The sequence below is a fragment of the Poecilia mexicana genome, unplaced genomic scaffold (genome assembly GCF_051168715.1).
Source record: "Poecilia mexicana isolate PSO_F unplaced genomic scaffold, ASM5116871v1 scaffold_10, whole genome shotgun sequence".
Lineage (NCBI taxonomy): Eukaryota > Metazoa > Chordata > Actinopteri > Cyprinodontiformes > Poeciliidae > Poecilia > Poecilia mexicana.
Window position 1 is genome coordinate 19625774 of NW_028263379.1, and position 25200 is coordinate 19650973.

At 39.3% G+C, this 25200-nt stretch overlaps 5 protein-coding genes and 1 pseudogene across 6 annotated transcripts in view; all 6 read right to left on the reverse strand.

The window, feature by feature from the left end:
• The window catches only part of LOC106924627 (protocadherin gamma-C5-like), a 128120-nt gene that overhangs the window by 43389 nt on the left and 59531 nt on the right, over nt 1–25200 (reverse strand). The gene's annotated exons all lie outside the window — the stretch shown is intronic.
• Nucleotides 120–5011, reverse strand: LOC106924628 (protocadherin gamma-C5 pseudogene; annotated as a pseudogene).
• On the reverse strand, nt 12866–15370 carry LOC148157049 (protocadherin beta-15-like). Its single transcript, XM_088009553.1, has one exon. It carries the CDS (start codon nt 15368–15370, stop codon nt 12884–12886), a length of 2487 nt encoding a protein of 828 aa, XP_087865679.1. The 3' UTR covers nt 12866–12883.
• Nucleotides 15745–18684, reverse strand: LOC106913039 (protocadherin beta-16-like). Its single transcript, XM_014979801.2, has one exon. The coding sequence runs from the start codon at nt 18203–18205 to the stop codon at nt 15764–15766; it is 2442 nt and encodes an 813-aa protein (XP_014835287.2). The 5' UTR covers nt 18206–18684; the 3' UTR covers nt 15745–15763.
• LOC106913040 (protocadherin gamma-A2-like) lies at nt 18976–22093 on the reverse strand. Its single transcript, XM_088009572.1, has 2 exons — nt 19479–22093; nt 18976–19168 (listed from the first exon to the last, which is right to left on the reverse strand). Exons 1-2 carry the CDS (start codon nt 21510–21512, stop codon nt 19052–19054), a joined length of 2151 nt encoding a protein of 716 aa, XP_087865698.1. The 5' UTR covers nt 21513–22093; the 3' UTR covers nt 18976–19051.
• LOC106913513 (protocadherin gamma-A12-like) lies at nt 22289–25199 on the reverse strand (the record flags this gene model as incomplete). Its single annotated transcript, XM_088009594.1, has 2 exons — nt 24405–25199; nt 22289–23117 (listed from the first exon to the last, which is right to left on the reverse strand). Coding segments are annotated over exons 1-2 (1158 nt in total), but the record flags the coding sequence as incomplete, so codon positions are not given.

The following is a 25200-nucleotide window of genomic DNA, read 5'->3' on the forward strand; positions in this document are numbered from 1 at the left end:
ACTAGATTGCTTTGTAGAGTTATGAATCCTATTGGTTCAGCGCCTCGAAACCTATGATCCAATAGGAAGGTATCTAATCCACACTACTGCGCCGCGGCGTCGAGACTATAATGCTCATGTTTTTTTTTTTGTTTTTTTTTTTTACTAATGTGGTAAATATATGACTTGTCAGACCTCAATGAATGAAAATAAAATAACTAGAGGAAACAAAGAAAAAAGACAGATAGAAAGAAAGAACTAAAAAGAAGAAGCTGAGAAATATAGGGAACACTTAATTTCAATACAATGAATAATAATAGACCACATAATCTCTACAGACACGGTATTTTTATGCATGTGTCTCATTAAAGCAAACGCTTTTCAGTTTTGACTATCATAGAACGATTAACAGTTGATAAAACATTCAAACATTTCATATTTTTTGACACACCCTGGCCAACGTTGAATTCGCTCACCTGCTGGCTCTCAAAGGTCCAGGTGCTGTCGGGTAAAGACGCGTCCAGAACACTGATGACTTCTTTAAAGTCTGTGGTGCTGCTGGGTTTGATCAATGTGAAATCACTGTACTCTGACATCGGAGACATGCAGGACCTGAACGACTGACTCTGAGACATCATGTCTCCTCCCAGGACCTCCACGTATTTTATAGGTCCATCAGTGTTGAGCTGAATCTGCAGGTTTCTGTTGGGGTTCTTGTAATCATCACAGTCGCTCCTTCTCATGCAGCAGCTCCCGCTGCTTCTGCTGCCCCTGATGCATTTCACCGCCAGGATGAGAAAAGTCACCAGAGACAGCACGGACACTGAGGCCAGAGACAGAATCAAATAAAGGGTGATTCTGCCGGTTTTCTTGCTGGGCTCGGACATTTTGTGTCGGAGGTCTAAAATAGGTTCATGGAGACCGTCCTCCAGCAAGATGGACACCGTGGCGGTGGCGGACTGAACCGGTTGCCCGTCGTCCTTGATCTCTATCAGCAGCCTCTGAGAGGAATCGTCCTGCTCGTACACAGCGCGTTTAGTCCTCACCTCTCCTGTGTACTGATTGACGGTGAACAGAGAGGCGTCTGTGGCCTCCGCCAGTCTATACGAGATCCAGGCATTATGGCCCGAATCAGCATCCACGGCTGTTACCTTGGTAACCAGGTGACCCGCTTTAGCGGAGCGGGGCATCCTCTGATGGGAGAGGGAGCCCAGGGCAGCGGAGGAGGGGTAAATAACAGCGGGGGTATTATCGTTCTGGTCCAGGATGAAAACATGGACAGTGGCGTTGCTGCTGAGAGAGGGAGAGCCCTGGTCCTTTGCCTGAACCTGAATCTGAAACACTTTCAGCTTCTCGTAGTCAAACGAGTGCATGCTGTAGATGCTCCCGTTATCTGAGTTAATGTAAACATAAGACGAGACAGAGACGTCCTGCACTTTAGAGTCCAGTATGGAGTAAGAGATCTTTGCGTTTTCACCAGAATCCAGATCAGATGCTGCTACCGAGCACAGCATTAACCCTGGAGCATTGTTTTCTTTAACATAAACTGCATACGAACTTTGAGAGAAAACAGGTGGATTGTCATTTACATCTAAAATTTGAACTATTATTGTTTTTTCACTTGTTAATGGCGGTTTTCCAGAATCAGAAGCGGTTATCTTAACACTATACTGGCTGTTTGTTTCACGGTCTAGTGGGCCATTTGTTACTAGTGAAAAATGTTTTGAGATCGATGGGTTTAATTTAAACTGTGATTTGGGTGACAAAGTTAATGTAACTTTCCCATTGTCACCTGAGTCTGCGTCTCTTGTGCTTATGATTGCAATGACTGTTCCAACTGCAGAGTCTTCGGGTACGGGTGTTGTTAAAGAGGTAACAACTATTTCTGGATTATTGTCATTGACGTCATTTATTTTGATTTCCACTCCACAATGCCCGTCCATTTCCGGATTTCCTTTGTCTTTTGCAGTTATATCGAATCTGTGTAAAGAATCTGACTCATGGTCTAAAACCCCTTTGACAGTAATAAGCCCAGTGGACGGGTTGATGTCAAATAAGGATAAAATTATATCTGAAGTTTGCTCCGCAAACACATATTCTATTTGTCCATTCAGTCCTTCATCTGCATCTGAAGCTTTAACCTGCAGGATTTCGGTTCCAATCGCAGACCTTTCGCTGACATTAGCTTCATATACTTGTTTTTCAAATTGCGGCGCATTATCATTGATATCGAGCACTATAACTTTTATTTCTGATGTCCCTGAACGCACCGGATCTCCTCCATCCACAGCTGTGAGAATGAGGTTGTGTACAGCCTGCGTCTCTCGATCAAGAGCTTTTTCAAGCACCAGTTCAGGAATTTTCCTCCCATCTTTAAGATTTTTAACTGTCAATTTAAAATGCTCATTTTTGCTAATGAGATATGTGCGCACAGAATTAGCACCGACGTCAGGATCAGTGGCACTCTCTAATGGAAACCGCGCACCTGGATTTACTAACTCTGCGATTTTCACCACTTTCTCTTTAGTAAGAAAACTAGGGGAATGGTCGTTCGTATCCTGTATTTCAATTTCAACCCTGTGCACCTGCAGCGGGTTATCTATAACCAGTTCCAAAGGCAGCAAACAGGACGGTCTTTGTCCACACAGTTCCTCCCTGTCTATTCTGTCGGTCACCAGCAGCTCTCCCTTTCCCAAGTCTACATTAAAATACTGCTTACCAGCCTCCGAGGTTATCCGCATTTTGCGCCGAAACAGTTCAGGTACAAGCAAACCCAAATCTCTGGCTATATTTCCCACCACGGATCCCTGTTTCAGCTCCTCTGGAATGCTGTAGCGAGTCTGTGCGTCTATTGTACTCCACAAGATAAAGAAATTATGCCACCACAAAAGCACCTGCCATGTTGACAATTTGTTCCACATTATTCCACGTCCCGTACACTCCATATCGTTTCAACCCCAGTCCCAGCCTCTGAACTGAAGATACCGTTTGTAATCCAACGCAGACGAGGCTTGGAAATTAGCAGTAAAATTCATGCTTCGAGTCTGCATCCGTCTCTTCTTGTGCAGGACATGGTAGCGCTTCTGAGCTGACGCTGCTCACTGAGATAGAGTAGATCTCTTTGTACAGCTCTCACTATCATTGGTGCACAGAGCAGAGGGATTTCCACCAATCACGTCCACGCAAATGTGACGTATTTTCACAGATTAATCCCCCCCCGTATTTAATTGATTTCTTAGATGGAATAAGAAATATTTATTCAACAGTTTCTGTATCACATCTCTTTTGTAATATTTATGTATTATGAATATATACACACAACAATGTATTTCACTATTATTAAAACTTCAAGAGAGTAGCTGCACAGATACAGTGATACGTGTACAGTTGCTCAATTGCATTATTAATCAACATCGCTTTTACTAATCAATCTGTCCTTTTTATTCTGTTCATCTGCAAGCTTGCACATGCATCTGTGGAAGGCAAGGCTCTTTGTTGCCTTCCCGTGGTGACACAAAGTCAGTGCAGCCCGCATACGCCGTGACGTCCTCGCAGCTCTCCGCACAGCTTAGTCAAAAAAAAAAAAAAAAAAAACAAAGAAAAAAAGATCTCTGACAGCGACTGACGTAAAACACCCGTATGGAGGTTTGTAGAGCAAATGCAAAGGGAGGGGTAGAGCACACGATGCAGAAAGGGACTCACTGCGGCTCTCTTTATCTCTCTCTTTTTCTGTCTCTCTCTTTCTCTCCCACACATACACACAGACATGGAGGCTGTTTAATCTGTTCTATATAAAACAAGTATATATTCCAGGAGCGAAGGCCCTAAATCAATAAATACAAAAGAAGCAGATTGTTCAATTTCGGAATAAATAATAATAATAATACTAATAAAAAGATCAGAATAATATTTTGCTGTTTGTTCTGTTGTGTAGAAAGAGCAGAGCAGCACAGACGGAGACATAGAGAGTCGAGTGTGAGAGGAAAGGGAGGGGTGAGCCGGAGAGTATTTCAGCACCACCGGCTGTGCGGACAGCGCCACACAGGCGGCGAAGTGATGCAGCTGCAAGATGCTGCAGACGTAACAGCCCTCAGTCTGTCTCTGCAGGGAGGCAGAACAATGACAACACAACTCGCCTACCACAGGTTCTTTTTTCTTTTCCTTTTCTTTTCTCTGCTATTCTTTTCCTTTCTTTCCTTTTCTTTTTTTGCAGTAGACGACGGCAAAACCGGAAGCTTATTTATTTATTTATTTACTTACACACATACAGAATATTAATTAACAAAAATAGCTATTAACATGCTTGTAAATGTAGTTTCTGAGCTCAAAAAGGAATAATAAGCATACAGCCTTATATTTTTCAGGCTTGTGCATTGTAATATTTTTATGTTCTGATATGGACTAACATGTTTGAGCGTTCCCATGACAAGTTTGGATGCCTAGTACAATTCAGCAGCCCTGTACTGAAACCTGAAAACGTCATCTCAGTGGATTTAGAAAAAAAGATAGAAAAAAACTACAAGGAATTATTTGTTAAGGTTCTGAATTTATCTTTATTTTCCTGTCAATACAATTTCCAACATGGTATTGACAATGTTGGAAATTGCACAATAAAATCCACAATAAAATGTTAACTAATTTTTTTTTTTTAAAAAGAACTCTAAATAATCAAAACATAAAAATTAGACAAAATGGTAACACTTTATTTGAAGGGGGGTGAATAAGACTGTCATGACACTTTCATAAACATGACATTACTGTTTAAACTTTACCTTTAATAACATAAAGTTACCTGATTTTTAAAGTGCAATCAGTAATACTTTTATAAAAAATTTACATCAGTAATGGTTTCTTGGTTAATGTCAAGTTGTCATAACAAAGACATTTTGAATAATGTCAACTTTGTATTAAAAGTGTCATAATTTACCGAATGACGCTTTAGGACAACAGTCATAAATATTCATGAAGGCTTATTCATGTTCATGACAGGTGTTTATGACAGTGTCATATCAGTCTTATTCACCCCCCTTCAAATAAAGTGTTACCGACAAAACTTAGAAATTTTACTGTGGTTTATTTTTATAATAATATGTTTATTGCTGATGAACATGTGCTTGTATCTAATTGATCTTTGTGCTTTGAGGTGTAGGTATTTGTAAATAATTAGGTCAAAGCTAGGTAAACAAATAAAAAAACCCCACCACAAAACCATAGCAAGCCAACATAATGATGCAACACTATTTCTTAAAGTACACTTACCTGGACTCACAGAAAGAAAACAAAACATATTTACCTTATTTCAAACATGACTGAGTCTAAGTTTCAGTTTTAGATCAAAGTGTTTTATATTCACTGATCAATGTGTGCTTGTTATTATATTTGTTATATTTTTGTTGCAAAGGAAAACATATTTATCATTGTACTTTCCTTTTTACTTAAACAATATACCTCACTTAGGGCATAATCTCTGGCACTTCAGTTGAACTCAAAGTGCCACAGAGTCTTTACTGCTAATGCTTTTCTTAAACCACATAAGCCCATTAGTAAGCAAAGCTGTCTTACAACACACAGCTCAGTTTGAAACTTTTTGTCATCCTTAAATCTTGTGCATCTCTGGGTAACCTAACTGTGTCTGATTTGCAGAATGAATTACAAATATTCTTCAGATGATGACAAGTGAAGTTTGTCATCATTTGTGAAGCCTGTAGTGGCTCCACTGAAACTAGTTTAAGAGACCCTGTGTAGAGATTATGTTGTGCTGAGAGCAGCAAGACACACAATACATTTTACATCAGTGTTGTTGACAGTACGTCAGTGACTACCTGAGAAATATAACAGTTTCAGTTGCCATGAGAAAGTTACTTCATTAAGACACAGTACTTTACAGAAGTCTTGAAACATTCTTTTCTCTGGACATTCTGGAGGGCTTTTAATCCCATTTGAATTATTTGTATTCTACTAGAACCAGTTTTTAATGTATTTTCAGTCCAGCGCTTGAAAAATGTCACAGTAGTTTGTTTATTAGACCACTAAATTATGTGATGAATTACTCTATTCCAAACATGTTCTAAATCTGAGTGTTCTCACAACATATGTGCGACATAACTTCTCAAAGCTAGCAGTCTAGTCTTAGCACATTATTATTGTTCTATTACAAAAACACAGTTGGTTCCCAAAGTGTGCTTCTTTTAGTCAACTCAACTGTAATAAAACACTAAAAAGATAGCAGACTGGCACACATGACATGCTACTTTAGGAACAACTAAAGATAATTTAACATAGTTATGATAATCAGCTAAAAACAATACATTCTTTAGATCCTGTGTTAGGGCTTTGCTGGATCATTTCCCTGTTTTATATAGACACAATTCTCATAGACTACTTATCTGGTCAAGATATTTTAATGTGTTAATATATTCCAATTTCAAAACACACACTTCACAATATGAAGTGACTTTGGTCACAGAAAATCCTTGACAATAATCAGTTCAATATTATTGAACTGATAAATTACTACATCAGTAGTAATTCATCATTACTACTGATGAATTTGGTTACTTCATCAGTAGTAACCAAATTGCAAAGATATATTTCAATAGACTTCAAGAAAGCCTGGAGAACTACTGATGAAGATCCCTTTGGAAACTTTGAATCCATGGAATATGATAGGGGTGAAATCAAACTTTTGCAATGTCACATATATGTAACTTGTGTATGTCACTGGATGTGTACCTTCTGAATAAATCACACAACTGGCTTTTGTCAGAGTGAATATTGGCTGTTTGAGCGCAGCTATGAAACAGTTTCTGTTTTAACCATGTTGGTGCAAGGTGAAAAGTTGATTGGTTGCAGCTGTATGTGCTTTGTGGGATGTACTGTGACTTATATAGATAGAAACTATTTCTTACCTTATTAGGTGAGTCGGGATTCGACACAAGTTGGGGAGGAAGCAGGACAGCCACCATGGAGAAAGGAGGACATGAAAAAGAAAAAAAAAACACAGAAAAAAAGGAAATCTGTTAGACTGGTGGTGGGCATACACAGTCTGTAGGGAAAGCATCATACTTACCATGAGGAGCATAACAAATAAAGTTGCAAGTTGTTTGGTGTTAAAGAGAATACTAAATATGCTACTTTACATATTTGTGCTTATGCTGTGTAGAAAATAATGAGTGCTAAAAATACACTTGAAACATTTAGGTTTAAAGTAAGTACATATATATATATATATATATATATATATATATATATATATATATATATATATATATGTGTGTGTGTGTGTGTGTGTAAATAATTATGGAATATGTTTGGTATGCATTTTCAAAAAAATTACTAAAACTTACATATATGTAAAAATGCAGTGATAAAGCCTAGATGTGAGCTTATAGCCATAAGAAAATGTGTGTAAATGTTAGATTAACGGGGTTGAAAGAGACAGAGAGGAATGATAAACAAACAAAAATAAAACAGGAATCAGAAGAGTGAAGAGTTATACATTTGCTTAGAAGAGTAAGGAAAATAAAATAAAAGTATAAAGCATTGCAGAACATGTAGTGTATAAATCAAAATGTATCCTCAGTATTTTGAAATATTTTCAACAGCTTTCTCTCTTTCTTTTAAAAAAACTTACACCAACCTCCTGACAAATCAAATATGTACAAAGATCAACCGGTACCATATTAAAAAAAGTAACAATTATCAAAGTGAAACGAATACAAGAACCATATTACATGATCAATCTGTGAATGTATCAAAAATGCTGCACTAATGCACAGAATCACTACCTTAATAAAACAGCAGAGGGCCTCAAGGCGATGGCCTGAGACAACTCTATGGCATATTAATGAGATTATTATCCTCCTGTTTGTCACAGCTGATGCAGCCATGACTGCTTTTGTGATGTCAAATCTAAGCTTTTGGGACAAAAAAAAAAGCACCATCTGTGTTAATTAGACTTTACTGTAATCTAATACAAAAATAAAAATAAAACCAAAATGTTACTGTTATGCAGCTTTGAGACAAACAAAGATATTTAATAATATATGGGTTGTAGTCATTAGACATTATGAGCTTTAGGTCTTGACAACAGGAAATCCTACAAAGATTGGAAAAATAAAATATCACCAGCAGCCATTATAACCTCCGCTCAAAGCTCTCTTTATCATCACACACCCAAGGCCTGAGAACACTGAAGCAAAACAGGGGTGATTCCTGGCCTCTCAGATTCAGTACGCACATGTACTTATCATACAGTGTGGGCTGCATCTGCTGCTGACCCCCATAGATACAGAAAATGGTACAGTCTTCCCAGTGAGTCAGCTTGTTGCTATGGTACCACATCCCACCTCCCCTGCTTGCAATCTACCCTTCTCACTGCAAGCAACTGGGTTGGTAAAAAAACAGAACTTAAAAAAAATAAAAAACAACAACATGGAGATGAAATATGGCACCAGACAGGGACATATATGTATGTATCGGTTAAACCACAACATACATAACATCTAAATAGAGCACACGCTCAAATCTCATGATTAGATGTAAGAACAGTACAAAGGACACCATTTTTTTTTGTCAAAGCACCACAAAGAAGCAATCAGAAGCCACAAATCTTTTTATAGACACACACAAAAAAAACATCCTACATTTACAATTTTCCTCTCCCTTTTTCTCTGTGTGCCTTTCTTTCTCTGCAGCAAAGTGGTGCAGCTGGAGAGGGGGGAGGGGAGGGATGCAGAAAATGAGATCAGGAGGAAAGAGGAGCACTGTTGGAAACTAAGACAGGCAGATGAACAGTGGCTATCCAGTTCTTTCAAATTTAATGTGTTTCAAACAAATCATCTGATTAAATGGTAATTTTATAAACAGCCAGTGAAGTCACTTGTTTGCCTTGGTATAAAATGATAACAGAATTAAATGTAAACAAGTGTATAGGTTATCTTACTGGTGTCTTGCAAACTTTATTTGATATTATGAAGTTAGTATTTTATTTGAGCACTAAGGTGACTCTAAATCACGCTAATACATTAAGGTTGAAAACTAGGCAATGTTTTGCATATTAAAAACATGCACTTCTTATGATTAAACATGTTGCAACTGATTAGTGGTGTTATCTTTCAAACAAAATCGTGTTTTTGACACTTTTTGATCTTGAACAGCAGTCAATTCTGTTTTAAACATAATTTATAAGTTCCAGAGAAAATAAGTTAATCAAAGTTAGATTTTCCTCTTACTGTCATCTTATTCACTCATAACAATTAATACGTTTGAGGCAGAAAAATCCAAAATGAAAAACAGCACAGCAGAAGAAAAACTAGAGAGAGAAGCAGAAGATGAGGAAATACTACTAAGATAGATTGAAGGTTAAATTCAAATACATACTTTGTAACTTCTTTGCCAAGAGTTTAAGTGAACATCTTTGTTTATACCAACTAAGCAAACAATAAAGTGAACATAGAAAAACAGCCTCCACTTACAACCAGTAAGAGGGAATCACTTACTGTCCAGTATTCAAAATACAAGCAACACTATTGTGATGTGAATACTGTTTATTCACAATATTTAAGAAAGGTATATCACAACTAAGCGCATGATGTCACACTCTCAAGTCCCTATAGAACAATATTTTGCAAAAGTATCCATACCTCTTGAAGTTTTCATATTGTTACACAAATGTCCGTGTTTTTCAGAGATTTTACTTGATGGAACGACACAAAGAAGCATATCATCGTAAAATGATAATAAAGTGTTGCATGGTTTTAAACTTTTTTTTTTTTTTACAAATAAAATCTGTGTGACATGCATGCATATATTCAGCTCATTTTACTCCGACGCACATTTTTGCATTTTAATTGTAGTATAAATTTAGTGACTCTGTAAAGGTTTTGGAGGTTTGCTAGAGAACACTAGTGAACTGTAGCAAATGTGGAACAACATTCTCTGGTCAGATGAGGACTCTTTAGCCTACATGTAAATTCCCTCGCTGAAACGTGGGTGTGGCGGTACCGTGCTGTGTCGGTGGTATTCTTTAGGAAGGTAAGGGAAGTTGGTAAGAACTGTTGTAAAGGTGGAATCAATTACAGGCCAGTCACAGAAGTAAACATTTTATAATTCAAAACAGACTGAAGATTGAGCAAAAGGTTTAAAGTGAACCTAAACATACAGCCAAAGCTAAAAATGAAAGGATGTACTTCCAAGGCATTTTCATGTAACAGAAGAACCTTTTCCAGACCCAAATTCAGTTGAGAATCTGCTGGAGGACTTTGACACTGCTGTTCACAGATGCTCTCTAGCCAGTGTGATTGAGTTTAAGCTGCTTTACAAAACTGAATGGCAAAAATGTTCAGATTTTTGATGTTCAAAGCTACTGACAACCTCCTAAACTCTTGTAAATGTAAGTACTTTGAAATCAGTTATGCAAAAGTACTGACTCGGGGGGGGGGGGTTATTACACTTCAATTGGTTAGATTTTAGATAAATAGAAACCATGTGTCCTTTTCTTTCCACTTCCCTTCTATACACTACTTTGTGTTGTTCCATTACCAAAATAAATAAATAGAAGTAATTCATTTATGTACTTGCAAAGTGACAAAAACAAGAAAAAAGTTAAAATATGTGGATACTTTTCAAAGGTACTCTGCATACAATGTGTGATCTAACTTGTAAACACATAAATAATGGCTCACAGCATCAACACTAACCACATCCTCAGAAGCAAAGCAGGAAGTACTAAATAGACCCATCGGCATAAACAGGGGCGCACAGCTGCTCAGCACACTTCTTTACTGGGGAGAACCGGACTATGAAAGAACTGCTTGGGTCTATGAGAAACAGGAGCATCTGCATCTGATTAGTCAAAGGAAAGTTAACTAAATTGATTCATGGAGGTTGTGCAGCACAGAAAATAGCTGGTAATTAAAACTTCAAAGGTGGTTTTCCTACAGGATAACCATAAAATAAGGCATTCAACTAGTGCAGCTTGACAGACAGCCTGAAGTGTTTACTTGATTGCTAAAATGTTTCAGAGAGCATTAACCCCTATGGGGTAACTGAGATCAAAGGGAATTATAACACGAACAAGAAGCCCCCATCACAACTTCAAACCTGGGAAAAGAGGCTAAACCGGTTGGTCAAACCTGAAACAAAAGTATTGAGATCTAAAAATAACAATAGAGTCTTTCTGGTGAAAATAACACAATTAATTTTCACTTTTACTTGTCATATGCACTTTTTACATCCATACCTTAAAATGCATTCATGACATAACCCAGAACTGTCCCATGCAGACTATTTTATACCCTCAATGAACTCTGAGTCGATTTAATAACAGGAAGGTTATTCTCAAACAAACTGTGTCAGGGTTAATCGATCTTTAGTGAATTATTAAAAAGAAAGAAAAAACTTAAAGTATTTTAAAAATAATAACTTTGACTTACTATTCTGCAACAATAAGTCAAAAATAAATATTACATTAAGATGCAAAGCTGTGCATTTTATTCAATCCCTCTCTTTGTATTCTCATGACCTTGCTATTTTTTCTAACAATTTAAAAATAATCCAGGCGAATTCCTTTGGCACTACATTTTGTTCAAACTGCCTCTATCCTGATTACTGACCTTCTCTTATTTGTTGTTATATAAGCAGTTTCACGCTCCCTGTCTTGCTGTATCTCATGTAAAACCTTTCATACTTTTTCAAGACAAATCTCTATGTGCCTCAATCCTCCACACTGTGGGAAGCACCTGCATTCAAATATGTTTTGAAACATGTAAGACATCCCTGTTTTCAGCTCATTTCAGCAGACAAAGCAAGCTCCAGATCAAAATGGCTGCTGTGCATCACTAGCACTGCTGCACAGGGTTGCTGAGGCTGTGCTGCCTCCTCCCCTCCCCCGCTGCCTCTCTACATCTCACCATCATAGTTTTCCTCCCTTGTTGTCAGTCTCTCTGTGGTCATGAGTGTGTCCTCGTTTTCTCCACCACAATTTAAACGTTTGATCACAAAGATTGTGTCACATTTTTATGTTTTTTTTGGCCAAAATGAATTTCTTCTGTTGAAAGAAAACATACTATAAGAAGTCTCCATCATCTTTCCTCCAATTCTCTGTGTATGCACAACTGAGTGCTCATGATTAGATGGTGTTATGAAGAGAAGTAGGTCACTGAAAATCTAGTGCAGAGCACAGTTTGGTATCTCTCTGTGGAAACAACCTTTAATAAAGCTTTGGCACAAATGAAATGTTGATTTAAAAAAAAAAAAACATTTTAGCTATCAGAACTGCATATGCCATCTCAGTCAGGTTTTCTGATATACATTGAAGACTTAGTTATAAATAAATCCACAGATAAGGTACAAGTTTGTCTAAACATTGACAAGTATCAGGTGATATCAAGCTTAGTCCGGTGCTTTCAACCACCAAAAGTATTACTTTACAAATTCAAAACAACAATATGATTTGGTGCTAAGAGAGTTCTAAAATGGCATCTATTGTCAAAGATTGATGTACCTTATAAAATGCAGACAGTTGAATAAAAGTATGTATGTATGTATGTATGTATGTATGTATGTATGTATGTATGTATGTATGTATGTATGTATGTATGTATGTATGTATGTATGTATGTATGTATGTATGTATGTATGTATGTATGTATGTATGTATGTATGTATGTATGTATGTATGTATGTATGTATGTATGTATGTATGTATGTATGTATGTATAAAAATGCATACGTAAAATGTATAAAAATATAAAATATAAAATACACAAAATACATGCATGCATTTTGTCTGTATACATGCATGCATGTATACAGACAAAATATTTTATATAATCTAAAAAAGATAAATTTGGATGTGGAGAACATGTTTATTGACAATTAAAAATAGTTAATCTTTTAAGATTTAGCTACAAAGAAAGAAACCTTGGAGAAGAAACGATGCATGGCACCAATAATGTCGGGGAAGCTGCGGTGATCTCACCTCTGTCAGTAAATTCTCCGACTCCGTTTTAAGTCTTGGCATTGTCCTGCTAGCGCTGCGGTCAACACTCAGAGTGCTTTCACCGAAGGGCCTCAAGTCTTTGACGTCACTCCTCCTAGAGTCAGTAGTGCCGTACACCTCGTAGCCAAAATCCTGCTTTAAATTGCCTGTACCCCCTGCGTCTGCGTAAAGAGGCGGGTAATATGGAATCACTGGGAGATTCCCACTAGATTTGTAAAATACACGCTCCTGTCTCCATCTGTAGATCTTCACTGATATAATAACCACTAAACACGTGATGAAGAGGAAGGAAACCACAGCCAGAGCCAACACTAAGTAAAAAGTCAGGTTGTCATTGTATTCCTTATCGTGTGGAAAGTCAGTGAACTCCGACAACACTTCAGGGAAACTGTCCGCCACCGCCACGTTAACAATGACTGTAGCTGAACGAGAGGGCTGCCCGTTGTCCTCCACTATGACAGTCAGTCTTTGTTTCACAGCATCTTTATCAGTCACCTGACGGATAGTTCTTATTTCTCCATTCTGTAAGCCCACTTCAAACAGCGCTCTGTCTGCGGCTTTCTGGAGTTTATAGGAGAGCCAGGCATTCTGTCCAGAGTCCACATCCACAGCCACCACTTTAGTCACCAGGTAGCCCACATCTGCTGAACGAGGCACCATTTCAGCCACCATGGAGCCTCCAGTCTGGACTGGATACAGAACCTGAGGAGGATTATCGTTCTGGTCCTGGATCAGGATTTTCACAGTCACGTTACTGCTGAGCGGAGGAGAGCCTCCATCCTGCGCTTTGATGCGAATGTTGAACTCTTTAAGTTGCTCGTAGTCAAAGGAGCGCACTGCCAGAATCTCTCCGCTCTCTGCATTTACCGAAAAATAAGCTAAAGCCGACATCCCATTCAGCTGGATGTCCTCTAGAAAATAAGAAATGCGCGCGTTGTTTCCATCATCTTTGTCACTGGCTTTGACAGACAGAAGACTCATACCTGGGGAATTGTTTTCAGACACAAAAGCAGTGAAAGAAGGCAGTGGGAACACCGGGGCGTTATCGTTTACATCTGATATTTTTAAATTAATTGTTTTGTTCGCGGAAAAAGAGGGCGAACCCTTATCCACTGCTGTTATGGTTATATTATAAACTGGATCAGTTTCACGATCCAGAACATCAGCAGACACAAGACTATAAAAATTAGGTGTCGATGATTTGATTTTGAAAGGCAGTTCTGGGTTTATAAAACAGTGAACTTGGCCATTCTTTCCTGAGTCTAAATCTTTTATGTTGATCATCGCAATAACTGTATTTAACTCAGAATCTTCAGGAATGGGGTTGGAAAGCGAAATTATGCTTATTACAGGAGGATTGTCATTTATGTCAGTCACCTCAATCAGAACATTACAGGCGTCTGTTAACCCTCCGTTGTCTGTAGCTTCAACATCGATTTCATAATGCTTAACTTTTTCATAATCTAACACAGCAGTTAATGTAATTTCTCCAGTTTGATGATCAATATTAAACAGGGATGATACGGTGTTAGTATGCTGTGAAAAGGAATACGTCACTTCTTGGTTTTCCCCCTTATCATTATCAGTAGCACTAACTCTGACAATAGCTGTGCCTTGAGGTGCGTTTTCAGGAACTATGACTCTGTAGACTGACTGACTAAATACTGGCGCATTGTCATTAGCATCCAAGACAATCACATTTATTTTAACAGATCCGGATTTCTGAGGATTACCCCCATCTAGCGCAGTCAGGGTCAGTTTGTGCTCGTCTTGTTTTTCTCTGTCTAGCAACGTGTGAAGAACCATTTCAATATTCTTTGTTCCGTCAGACCGAGACACAGTGTTCAACTTGAAATGGTCTGTAGGGTTGAGTTTATATGTTTGTATGGTGTTTTGAGCTACATCTGGATCTTTAGCACTCTCCAGCAAATAACGAGACCCTGAAGAGGCAGATTCGCTAACCTGGAAACTGTATTCTTTTTTAGAAAAAAACGGAGAATTATCGTTAACATCGGTAATCTCTACGTCTATTCTTTGCAGCTCCATCGGATTTTCTAAAATAAGTTGGAAATGCAGAGAGCAGGGGGACAGCTGCTTGCACAATTCTTCTCTATCAATCCTTTTAGTCACGACCAAGGTTCCTTTCTCTATATTCAGTCCGATGTACTCACTGCCATCTTCGGTAAAAATCCTGGCACGCCCAGACTTCAGTCGTTTAATATCCAAGCCTAGATCCTGGACAATATTCCCGACGACCGAGCCAGTCGACATCTCTTCGGGTATTGAATAACGGACCTGACCGACAGCAATCTCTGCGACACAGACGCTGAGGAGCAGCAGCCGCATTGGAAAATTTCCTTCCTTGCTTAAACGCCACAAAGCAGCCATCTTGAAAAACCACTGAAATAACCGAATGGACAAAGTAATAGATGTTCAATACTGACGGAATATTACACTATGAGCGCATGTTGAGTTCAGAGCGAGCCTCTTTGTCAGGGTATCTGCGAATAAAACAGAGGATGGAGCGTTTCTGTCGAATAGAAGGTTTAATTTTCCTGACATTAACCCACAGCGACCCCTCGAGATATAAGAGGAAACTACAGATTTTTTACACAAAGCGCTAAGTAAAAATATGAATCGATAAAATAAGATAGTCAGACAGACAAACATAGAGACAGATTGAAAGACAGACAGAGAGACAGACACACAGATAGATATAAGGAAAATACGAACATTTTGCTCTGTCCAAGGTGCTGATCAATTGGTGTCAGCTAAGACTGTTTAACTAAAATAAAATAAAATAAAAAATAGTGGTGACTTCAAACCCAAATAACCAACCTCTAGAGGAGAATCAGGTTCATCCAGGATGTTCTTTGTACTCTGTATCCGCTGCAGTGTCTCTGAAGAACTGGGATCCATTATCAACACGTTCTGACTACCAGCTCTTCCTAACTTACAGTCACTCTTTCTGGAGTCAGTCGTCCTGCACACCTCGTAATTGTACACGTGTGGAAGAGTCCCAGTTCCCAAAGTGTCTGAGTAACGAGGTGGATAATATGGAATCACAGGGAGGCTGGAGTGATACAGGATGCGAGACTGTCTCCATCTGTAGATCTTCACTGATATAATAACCACTAAACACGTGATGAAGAGGAAGGAAACCACAGCCAGAGCCAACACTAAGTAAAAAGTCAGGTTATCATTGTATTCCTTATCGTGTGGAAAGTCAGTGAACTCCGACAACACTTCAGGGAAGCTGTCCGCCACCGCCACGTTAACAATGACTGTAGCTGAACGAGAGGGCTGCCCGTTGTCCTCCACTATGACAGTCAGTCTTTGTTTCACAGCATCTTTATCAGTCACCTGACGGATAGTTCTTATTTCTCCATTCTGTAAGCCCACTTCAAACAGCGCTCTGTCTGTGGCTTTCTGGAGTTTATAGGAGAGCCAGGCATTCTGTCCAGAGTCCACATCCACAGCCACCACTTTAGTCACCAGGTAGCCCACATCTGCTGAACGAGGCACCATTTCAGCTACCATGGAGCCACCAGTCTGGACTGGGTACAGAACCTGAGGTGGGTTATCATTCTGGTCCTGGATCAGGATTTTTACAGTCACGTTGCTACTGAGTGGAGGAGAGCCTCCATCCTGCGCTTTTATGTTGAACTGGAAATCCTTCATCTGCTCATAGTCAAAAGATCGAACTGCATGGATGACTCCACTATCAGCACTAACAGAAATATATGAGGAGACTGGCACTCCGTTAATAGAGGAGTCCTCCAGGATGTAAGAAGCCCGAGCATTCTGGTTCCAGTCAGCATCTGTAGCTTTTACTGTGAATATAGAGACACCTGGTGTGTTGTTTTCTACAATGTAGGCCTCATATGTGCTCCTCTCAAAGACAGGTGCGTTATCATTCACGTCAGAGATCTGTAAGGTGAGAGTTACGCTGCTAGAGAGGGAAGGTACTCCTTCATCAGAGCAGGTCACTGTGATGTTATACTCGGATGCTATTTCTCTATCTAGTTCATTCTCTGTTATTAAGCTATAAAATTCTCCAGTTGAATATTTCATCAGAAACGGTATATTTTCATTTATATAGCAGTGGACCTTTCCATTGTCTCCTGAATCTGAGTCTTCTATGTTTATCATCGTCACAACAGTACCGACAGTGGCATCTTCTGATATAACGTTTGATTTGGATATAATTTCGATACTGGGTTGATTGTCATTTACGTCTATTACGTCAATCGTCACTTTACAAGAGTCTTCTAGGCCACCATCATCACTTGCACGAATATTCATTTGAAACGAATTAACTTTTTCATAGTCAACATCTCTTCTCAGTGTAATTTCACCACTTTCAGCATTTACTCCAAATACCCCGCGCGCATTTTCAATTATACTAGATATTGAATACGTAATTCTACCATTGGAGCCTTCGTCTGCATCTGTCGCCGTGACTGCCATTACAACTGTTCCTACCGGGGAATTTTCTCTGATTGAAGCCTTATAAGCCGGTTGTGTAAAAACAGGAGCGTTATCATTGGCATCTAAAACAGTGATGAGGATCTGCATTGTTCCAGTCATCTGTGGCTCTCCCCCATCCAGCGCAGTCAAAACCAAAGAAATGTGTTTCTGTTTTTCCCTGTCAAGCGGTTTCTCCAAAATCATTTCAACATTCTTTGAACCGTCTGCCTGATCATGTAACTTGACCACAAAATGCTCCATTGGTTCAAGTGTATAGGTTTTTAGTCCGTTTACGCCCACATCGAGATCAAAAGCACGATCTAAAATGAATTTAGCCCCACGGACAGCCGATTCTCTTATTTTGAATTTCACATCGCTTTTTTCAAACGAAGGAGGATTGTCATTAATATCTGTAATCTCAAGAGTAACACTATAAAATTCCATGGGATTTTCTAATATAATCTGGAAATGCAGCGAACAGGGCGTCGTTTGTCCACACAGCGTCTCTCTGTCTATTCTGTTTTTGATGAGAAGGACGCCTCTTTCATTATGCAGCTCAACATATTTATCGCCGTCTCGACTAAATATTCGAGCTTTTCCAGTTTTTAGCCTTTTAATATCCAAACCAAAATCTTCAGCAACATTACCGACTAGAGAACCTTTCGGCATTTCCTCGGGAACGGAGTAGCTGACCTGACCGAGCACCGAGCAGACGAAATGGGCCGAAAAAAACAACAGCACTTCCCTTCTCATTGTTTGTCCGAGGTGATCCACAGGCAAAGTCCTAAGAACCAAAATATATTGTATTCCATAAAATAAAGTATTAAAAAAAAATTCCACGAGGATTATGAATTATTCAAAGAAAGAAAATTGTGTAGATATCCAGGACGATGAGTGAATCGACTATACATTTCGCTTCTCTCTCTTTCTCTGTCTAAAATAAAGACGTGATGGGAGGTAAAACGAGTCTGCAGTGTATTTGATACAAACTAGCCAACAGCGGCACTTCGAGCTCAAAACCAAGCAGTGCACCGAAAAATCAACAACTAACATAGAATTTAAACTTAAATCTCAATATTCTTACAAGAAATAATAATAAAAAAATAAATAAACAAATGTCATCAACCGAATGAAAACACTGATTTTAAAATGAAATGAATCGTTCGTCTTTGTACTTACTGGATTTTTATACATAAAAAGAAAGACGTGAATGGGCAGGAGGGACTTATGAATACAAAAGCGGGTCACTGGCCAGGGTACTGAAAACAAGACTTTTTTTTTTAATTTTATGAAATATTCATTTCATATTTGCAATGGCATGAAATATAAAATGATTATTTCATTTTGGCATTCCATAATATATATATATATATATATATTTTTTTAGATTAAAAACAAGGGAAGATTAGGGCGGGGGAAATATAAATACAAAAGCAGGTCACTGGCCAGAGTACTGAAAACAAGACTAATTATTTAAATGTTTCACAACCAATGAAAGTCACAGCAGGGAAATGCTAACCTCTAGAGGAGAGTCGGGTTCATCCAGGATGCTCTTCTCATTCTGAATCCGCTGCATGGTTCCTGTAGAACTGGGGTCCATTAGCAACACATTCTGACTACCAGTTCTACCAACCTTAATGTCACTCTTTCTGGAGTCAGTCGTCCTGCACACCTCGTAATTGTAAACGTGTGGCAGAGTTCCTGTTCCCAAAGTGTCTGAGTAACGAGGTGGATAATATGGAATCACAGGGAGGCTGGAGTGATACAGGATGCGAGACTGTCTCCATCTGTAGATCTTCACTGATATAATAACCACTAAACACGTGATGAAGAGGAAGGAAACCACAGCCAGAGCCAACACTAAATAAAAAGTCAGGTTGTCATTGTATTCCTTATCGTGTGGAAAGTCAGTGAACTCCGACAACACTTCAGGGAAGCTGTCCGCCACCGCCACGTTAACAATGACTGTAGCTGAACGAGAGGGCTGCCCATTGTCCTCCACTATGACAGTCAGTCTTTGTTTCACAGCATCTTTATCAGTCACCTGACGGATAGTTCTTATTTCTCCATTCTGTAAGCCCACTTCAAACAGCGCTCTGTCTGTGGCTTTCTGGAGTTTATAGGAGAGCCAGGCATTCTGTCCAGAGTCCACATCCACAGCCACCACTTTAGTCACCAGGTAGCCCACATCTGCTGAACGAGGCACCATTTCAGCCACCATGGAGCCACCAGTCTGGACTGGGTACAAAACCTGAGGTGGATTATCATTCTGATCCTGGATCAGGATTTTTACAGTTACGTTGCTACTGAGTGGAGGAGAGCCTCCATCCTGCGCTTTAATGCTTAACCGGAAATCTTTGATCTGCTCATAGTCAAAAGATCGACCTGCATGAATGACTCCACTATCAGCACTGACGGACACATATGAGGAGACTGGCACTCCGTTAACAGAGGATTCCTCTAGTATGTAAGAAACACGAGCATTTTGATTCCAGTCAGCGTCTTTGGCTTTCACTGTAAATATAGACACACCTGGTGTGTTGTTTTCTACAATGTAGGCCTCATATGAGCTCCTTTCAAAAACAGGTGCGTTGTCATTCACATCAGAAATCTGTAAGGTGAGAGTGACGCTGCTGGAGAGGGAGGGTACGCCTTCATCAGAACAGGTCACTGTGATATTATATGCAGAGATTCTCTCTCTATCTAATTCACTTTCTGTCATTAAAGTGTAAAATTTTTCTGAAGTGGACTTTAAAACAAAATAATCGTTATTACTTATCACGCAATGCACGTTGCCATTATCATTTGAATCTGCGTCCTCCACATTTATAATGGTCACAACGGTGTTGGGTTTTGCATCTTCTGCAATCATATTTGATGTAGACATGATATGTATGTCTGGGCGATTGTCATTCACGTCTATTATATCAACGATCAGTTTAGAAGATCCAGTCAGTCCACCATCATCCGTTGCTCTAACAATAACCTGGTAATTTTTTGCTTTCTCATAATCTATTTTTCCATTTAATGTGACTTCGCCGCTTCCTTTATCTATTTTAAACAGCCCATGGCCCTGATCTGTCATAGCTGAAATTGAATACGAAATATGACCATTAGCTCCCTCGTCCGCATCTGTTGCAGTAATTCTAATTATTACTGTTCCTATCGGTTGATCTTCTTTTATAAAAGCTTTATAAACAGGTTGTGTAAAAATTGGAGCGTTGTCATTTGCGTCTAAAACATTGATTATTATTTGCATTGTTCCGGTCATCTGCGGGTCTCCCCCATCCACCGCCGTCAGAACCAATGTCAGCAGTTCATTTTTCTCCCTATCAAGCTGCGCATTCAAAACCATTTCAATATTTTTACCATCATCCATTTGATTAACGGACTTCAGGGAAAAAATATCAGAGGGGTTCAAAGAATATGCTTTCAAACTATTTTCTCCCACATCGAGATCTGTGGCTCGGTCTAGTGTGAATGTTGTGCCAATAAGCGCAGATTCACTGATGTTAAAATGAGCCTGGCTTGTTCTAAATGTCGGAGGGTTGTCGTTTATATCTGTTATTTCCACAGTGACACTATAAAATTCCATAGGATCTTCTAGTAGTATCTGAAAATGCAGAGCGCAGGGCATTATTTGCTCACAAAGCGCCTCCCTGTCTATCCTTTCTTTCAGTAGCAGAATCCCTCTATCTCTGTTTAGCTCGACGTATGCTGTGCTATCGCGAGTGAAAACACGAGCTTTTCCACTTTTCAGTCGCTTCACATCTAAGCCTAAATCCTGGGCAACGTGACCAACAAGAGAGCCCTTTGTCATTTCCTCGGGAACAGAGTAGCTGATTTGAGCAGCCGCTGTGCTGAAGGAGATGAGCGAGACAAACAATAGAACTTGCCGTCTCGTAGTCATGTCGGATAACGTCTTCAGATCCACAATAGAAACCCGTTGTCCAGCGTCACGGTTTCCACTAATCCAAAATGTGTTAAACATGTAGGTATTCCTCAAAACGAGATCAAAATTCGGCCTCGATATTGTTGAAGCATACACACATCCGTGCATTTATCATTTACTGCCATGTCCAAGTATTACGTCTTTCTAAAATGTAGAGACGATGGGAGGTACCACTCGCTTATAGAGTATAAACCGAACACAGACTGGTCAACAGCGTCGCTTGGAGTTAAAATACCAAATTGCATTGCAGATACTCCCACTGAAATTCTGATAACAGAGATAGGATAAGATTTGTAAAAAACAAACAAACAACAACAACAAAAAAACAACAACAGGCACTTCAGAGCATGACATTTACAAACAAGAAGGATGAATCAGTGCAGGAAAGTGAGGAAAATGAAAAAGGCAAACACTTTCGAATGAGAAAAGTTATTTCGTTGCATTACGTTGAAGAGCACAAACAAAAGAGGGATACATTGTATAGAACTTTTGTGATGTTTTATTAAAAATATACTCATATACTAAAATATATTATTCTTTATGGTGAAATGTTGAAAATAAAAAGAAAAGAGAAAAGACAATAACATGTCAAATGCAATTTCTAGAAAAAAAGCAAGATTCGACTCTATCCATGGTCCTGAATGCAAGTGGATGATAATGATGAGGCACACTCGGCTGATCTCACGCACACACACACACACACACACACACACACACACACACACACACACACACACACACACACACACATTATATATATATATATATATATATATATATATATATATATATATATATATATATATATATATATATATATATATATAAACACACGTGTGTGTGTGTGTGTGTGTGTGTGTGTGTGTGTAGGTGTGTGTAGGTGTGTGTGTGTGTGTGTGTGTGTGAGACAGATCAGATTCCAAAACATGTCTGAAATAACCAACCTCTAGAGGAGAATCTGGTTCATCCAGAATGTTCTTCCCACTCTGTATCCGCTGCATCGTCCCTGTTGAACTGGGGTCCATAATCAACATGTTCTGACTACCAGCTCTACCGAATTTAATATCACTTTTCCTGGAGTCAGTCGTTCTGCACACCTCGTAATTGTACACGTGTGGCAGAGTTCCTGTCCCCATAGTGTCGGAGTAACGAGGTGGATAATACGGAATCACAGGGAGGCTGGAGTGATACAGGATGCGAGACTGTCTCCATCTGTAGATCTTCACTGATATAATAACCACTAAACACGTGATGAAGAGGAAGGAAACCACAGCCAGAGCCAACACTAAGTAAAAAGTCAGGTTATCATTGTATTCCTTATCGTGTGGAAAGTCAGTGAACTCCGACAACACTTCAGGGAAGCTGTCCGCCACTGCCACGTTAACAATGACTGTAGCTGAACGAGAGGGCTGCCCGTTGTCCTCCACTATGACAGTCAGTCTTTGCTTCACAGCATCTTTATCAGTCACCTGACGGATAGTTCTTATTTCTCCATTCTGTAAGCCCACTTCAAACAGCGCTCTGTCTGTGGCTTTCTGGAGTTTATAGGAGAGCCAGGCATTCTGTCCAGAGTCCACATCCACAGCCACCACTTTAGACACCAGGTAGCCCACATCTGCTGAACGAGGCACCATTTCAGCCACCATGGAGCCTCCAGTCTGGACTGGGTACAGAACCTGAGGAGGGTTATCATTCTGATCCTGGATCAAGATTTTTACAGTCACGTTGCTGCTGAGAGGAGGAGAGCCTCCATCCTGCGCTTTAATGCAGAACTGGAAATCTTTGATCTGCTCATAGTCAAAAGATCGCACTGCATGGATGACTCCACTATCAGCACTGACAGATACATATGAGGAGACTGGCACTCCGTTAACAGAGGAGTCCTCCAAAATGTAAGAAACACGAGAATTCTGGTTCCAGTCAACATCAGTAGCTTTTATTGTAAATAGAGAGACACCTGGTGTGTTGTTTTCTACAATGTAGGCCTCATATGTGCTCCTCTCAAAGACAGGTGTGTTATCATTCACGTCAGAGATCTGTAAGGTGAGAGTTACGCTGCTAGAGAGGGAAGGTACTCCTTCATCAGAGCAGGTCACTGTGATGTTATACTCAGAGGCTCGCTCTCTATCTAATTCACCTTCTGTCACCAAACTGTAGAAATTATTTGCGGTTAATTTAAGAACAAAGGGAATGTCCTCATGTAAAAAACATTGAACATTTCCATTTTTACCTGCATCTGGATCCTGGATATTAATCATCGTAACAACTGTATTGGGATTCGCATTTTCAGATATTACAGTAGATTTGGACATAATTTTAATGACTGGTTCATTATCATTTATGTCTACAACATCAACCATCACTTTGCACGAATCAGTTAGCCCTCCATTATCTCTTGCACGAACATTGACCTGAAAAAGCTTTTTCTTTTCATAATCCAAGCGCCCAATTAATGTAACTTCACCATTTTCTTCGTTTACTTCAAAAATCTGCCTTACTTCATCCATAGTGCTTGTTATGGAATATGTGATCTTACTATTCAAACCCTGATCAGCATCTGAGGCACTAACAGCGGTCACAACGGTGCCCTTTGCAGAATTTTCACTAACAGTCGCCTTGTATACTGGCTGCGTAAAAACAGGCGCATTATCATTCGCGTCTAACACTGTAATGAGAATCTGCATTGTTCCAGACATCTGCGGCTCTCCTCCATCAACAGCTGTTAATACCAATGAAATGAACTCATTTTTTTCCCTGTCTAGAGGTTTCTGTAATACCATTTCTACATTCTTTGTACCGTCAGCCTGATTCTGTAATTTCAGCACAAAATAAACAGTGGGTTTAAGGACGTATGTTTGGAGGGTGTTAATGCCAACATCCAAATCCACGGCTCTCTCTAAGTCAAATGTTGCTCCAATAGCTGCAGTCTCGCTAATCATGAATTTGATTTCAGTTTTTTCAAAAGTCGGAGCATTGTCGTTGATATCTGTAATTTCAACAGTTACGCTGTAAAATTCCATGGGATTTTCCAGCACAATCTGAAAATGCAGAGCGCATGGCGTTGTGTCACCGCATAGCGCCTCTCTGTCTATTCTTTCTTTGACGAGGAGAACTCCTCTCTCAGCATTCAGCTCAACGTAATCGCTGCTATCACCAGAATAAACACGGCCGTTTCCTAACCTCAGTCGTTTAACATCCAAGCCCAAATCCTGAGCTACGTTACCAACCAACGAACCTTTCGCCATTTCTTCCGGAATGGAATAGCTGACTTGACTGATTACTGCTCTAAGAAGGAGAATGGATAGAAACAACAGGACTTGCCGTCTCATTGTGTAAGGAAAATATCGGTAAAAGAACAGTGCACCCTCCTGATCGTCCGCTTCAACGAAAGAAGAAAAAACAGATAAACAATCCTCAGAATGATGTGGGAAATAGATATCCTGCCGTCGTTGTAGTGTTAAAAAAATCCCAAATGAAGACAAAGCGGTCAACGCCGTCCCCTTCAATCTTATACATCTAAGCGGAGAGGAGGTGCTGCGTTTTAAATATTGTAACTGCGACGGAGCAGACAACAGCGGCCCACTGAGTCAAAACAAGAAAACTGCATGACATGTATTATGCAAAGTAAAAAAGTAAGAAAAAAATAGAGAAACGAAGAACTACGACTAAATAATCAACTGCAAAACTAGTTTATATAAAGTGCATAAGTAAGAATTAAAACGAAGAAAATAAAGTCTTTATCACATTGTATGGCTAATAGAAAATATGATAATGTTGCTCTCCAAGGTGCTGAAGG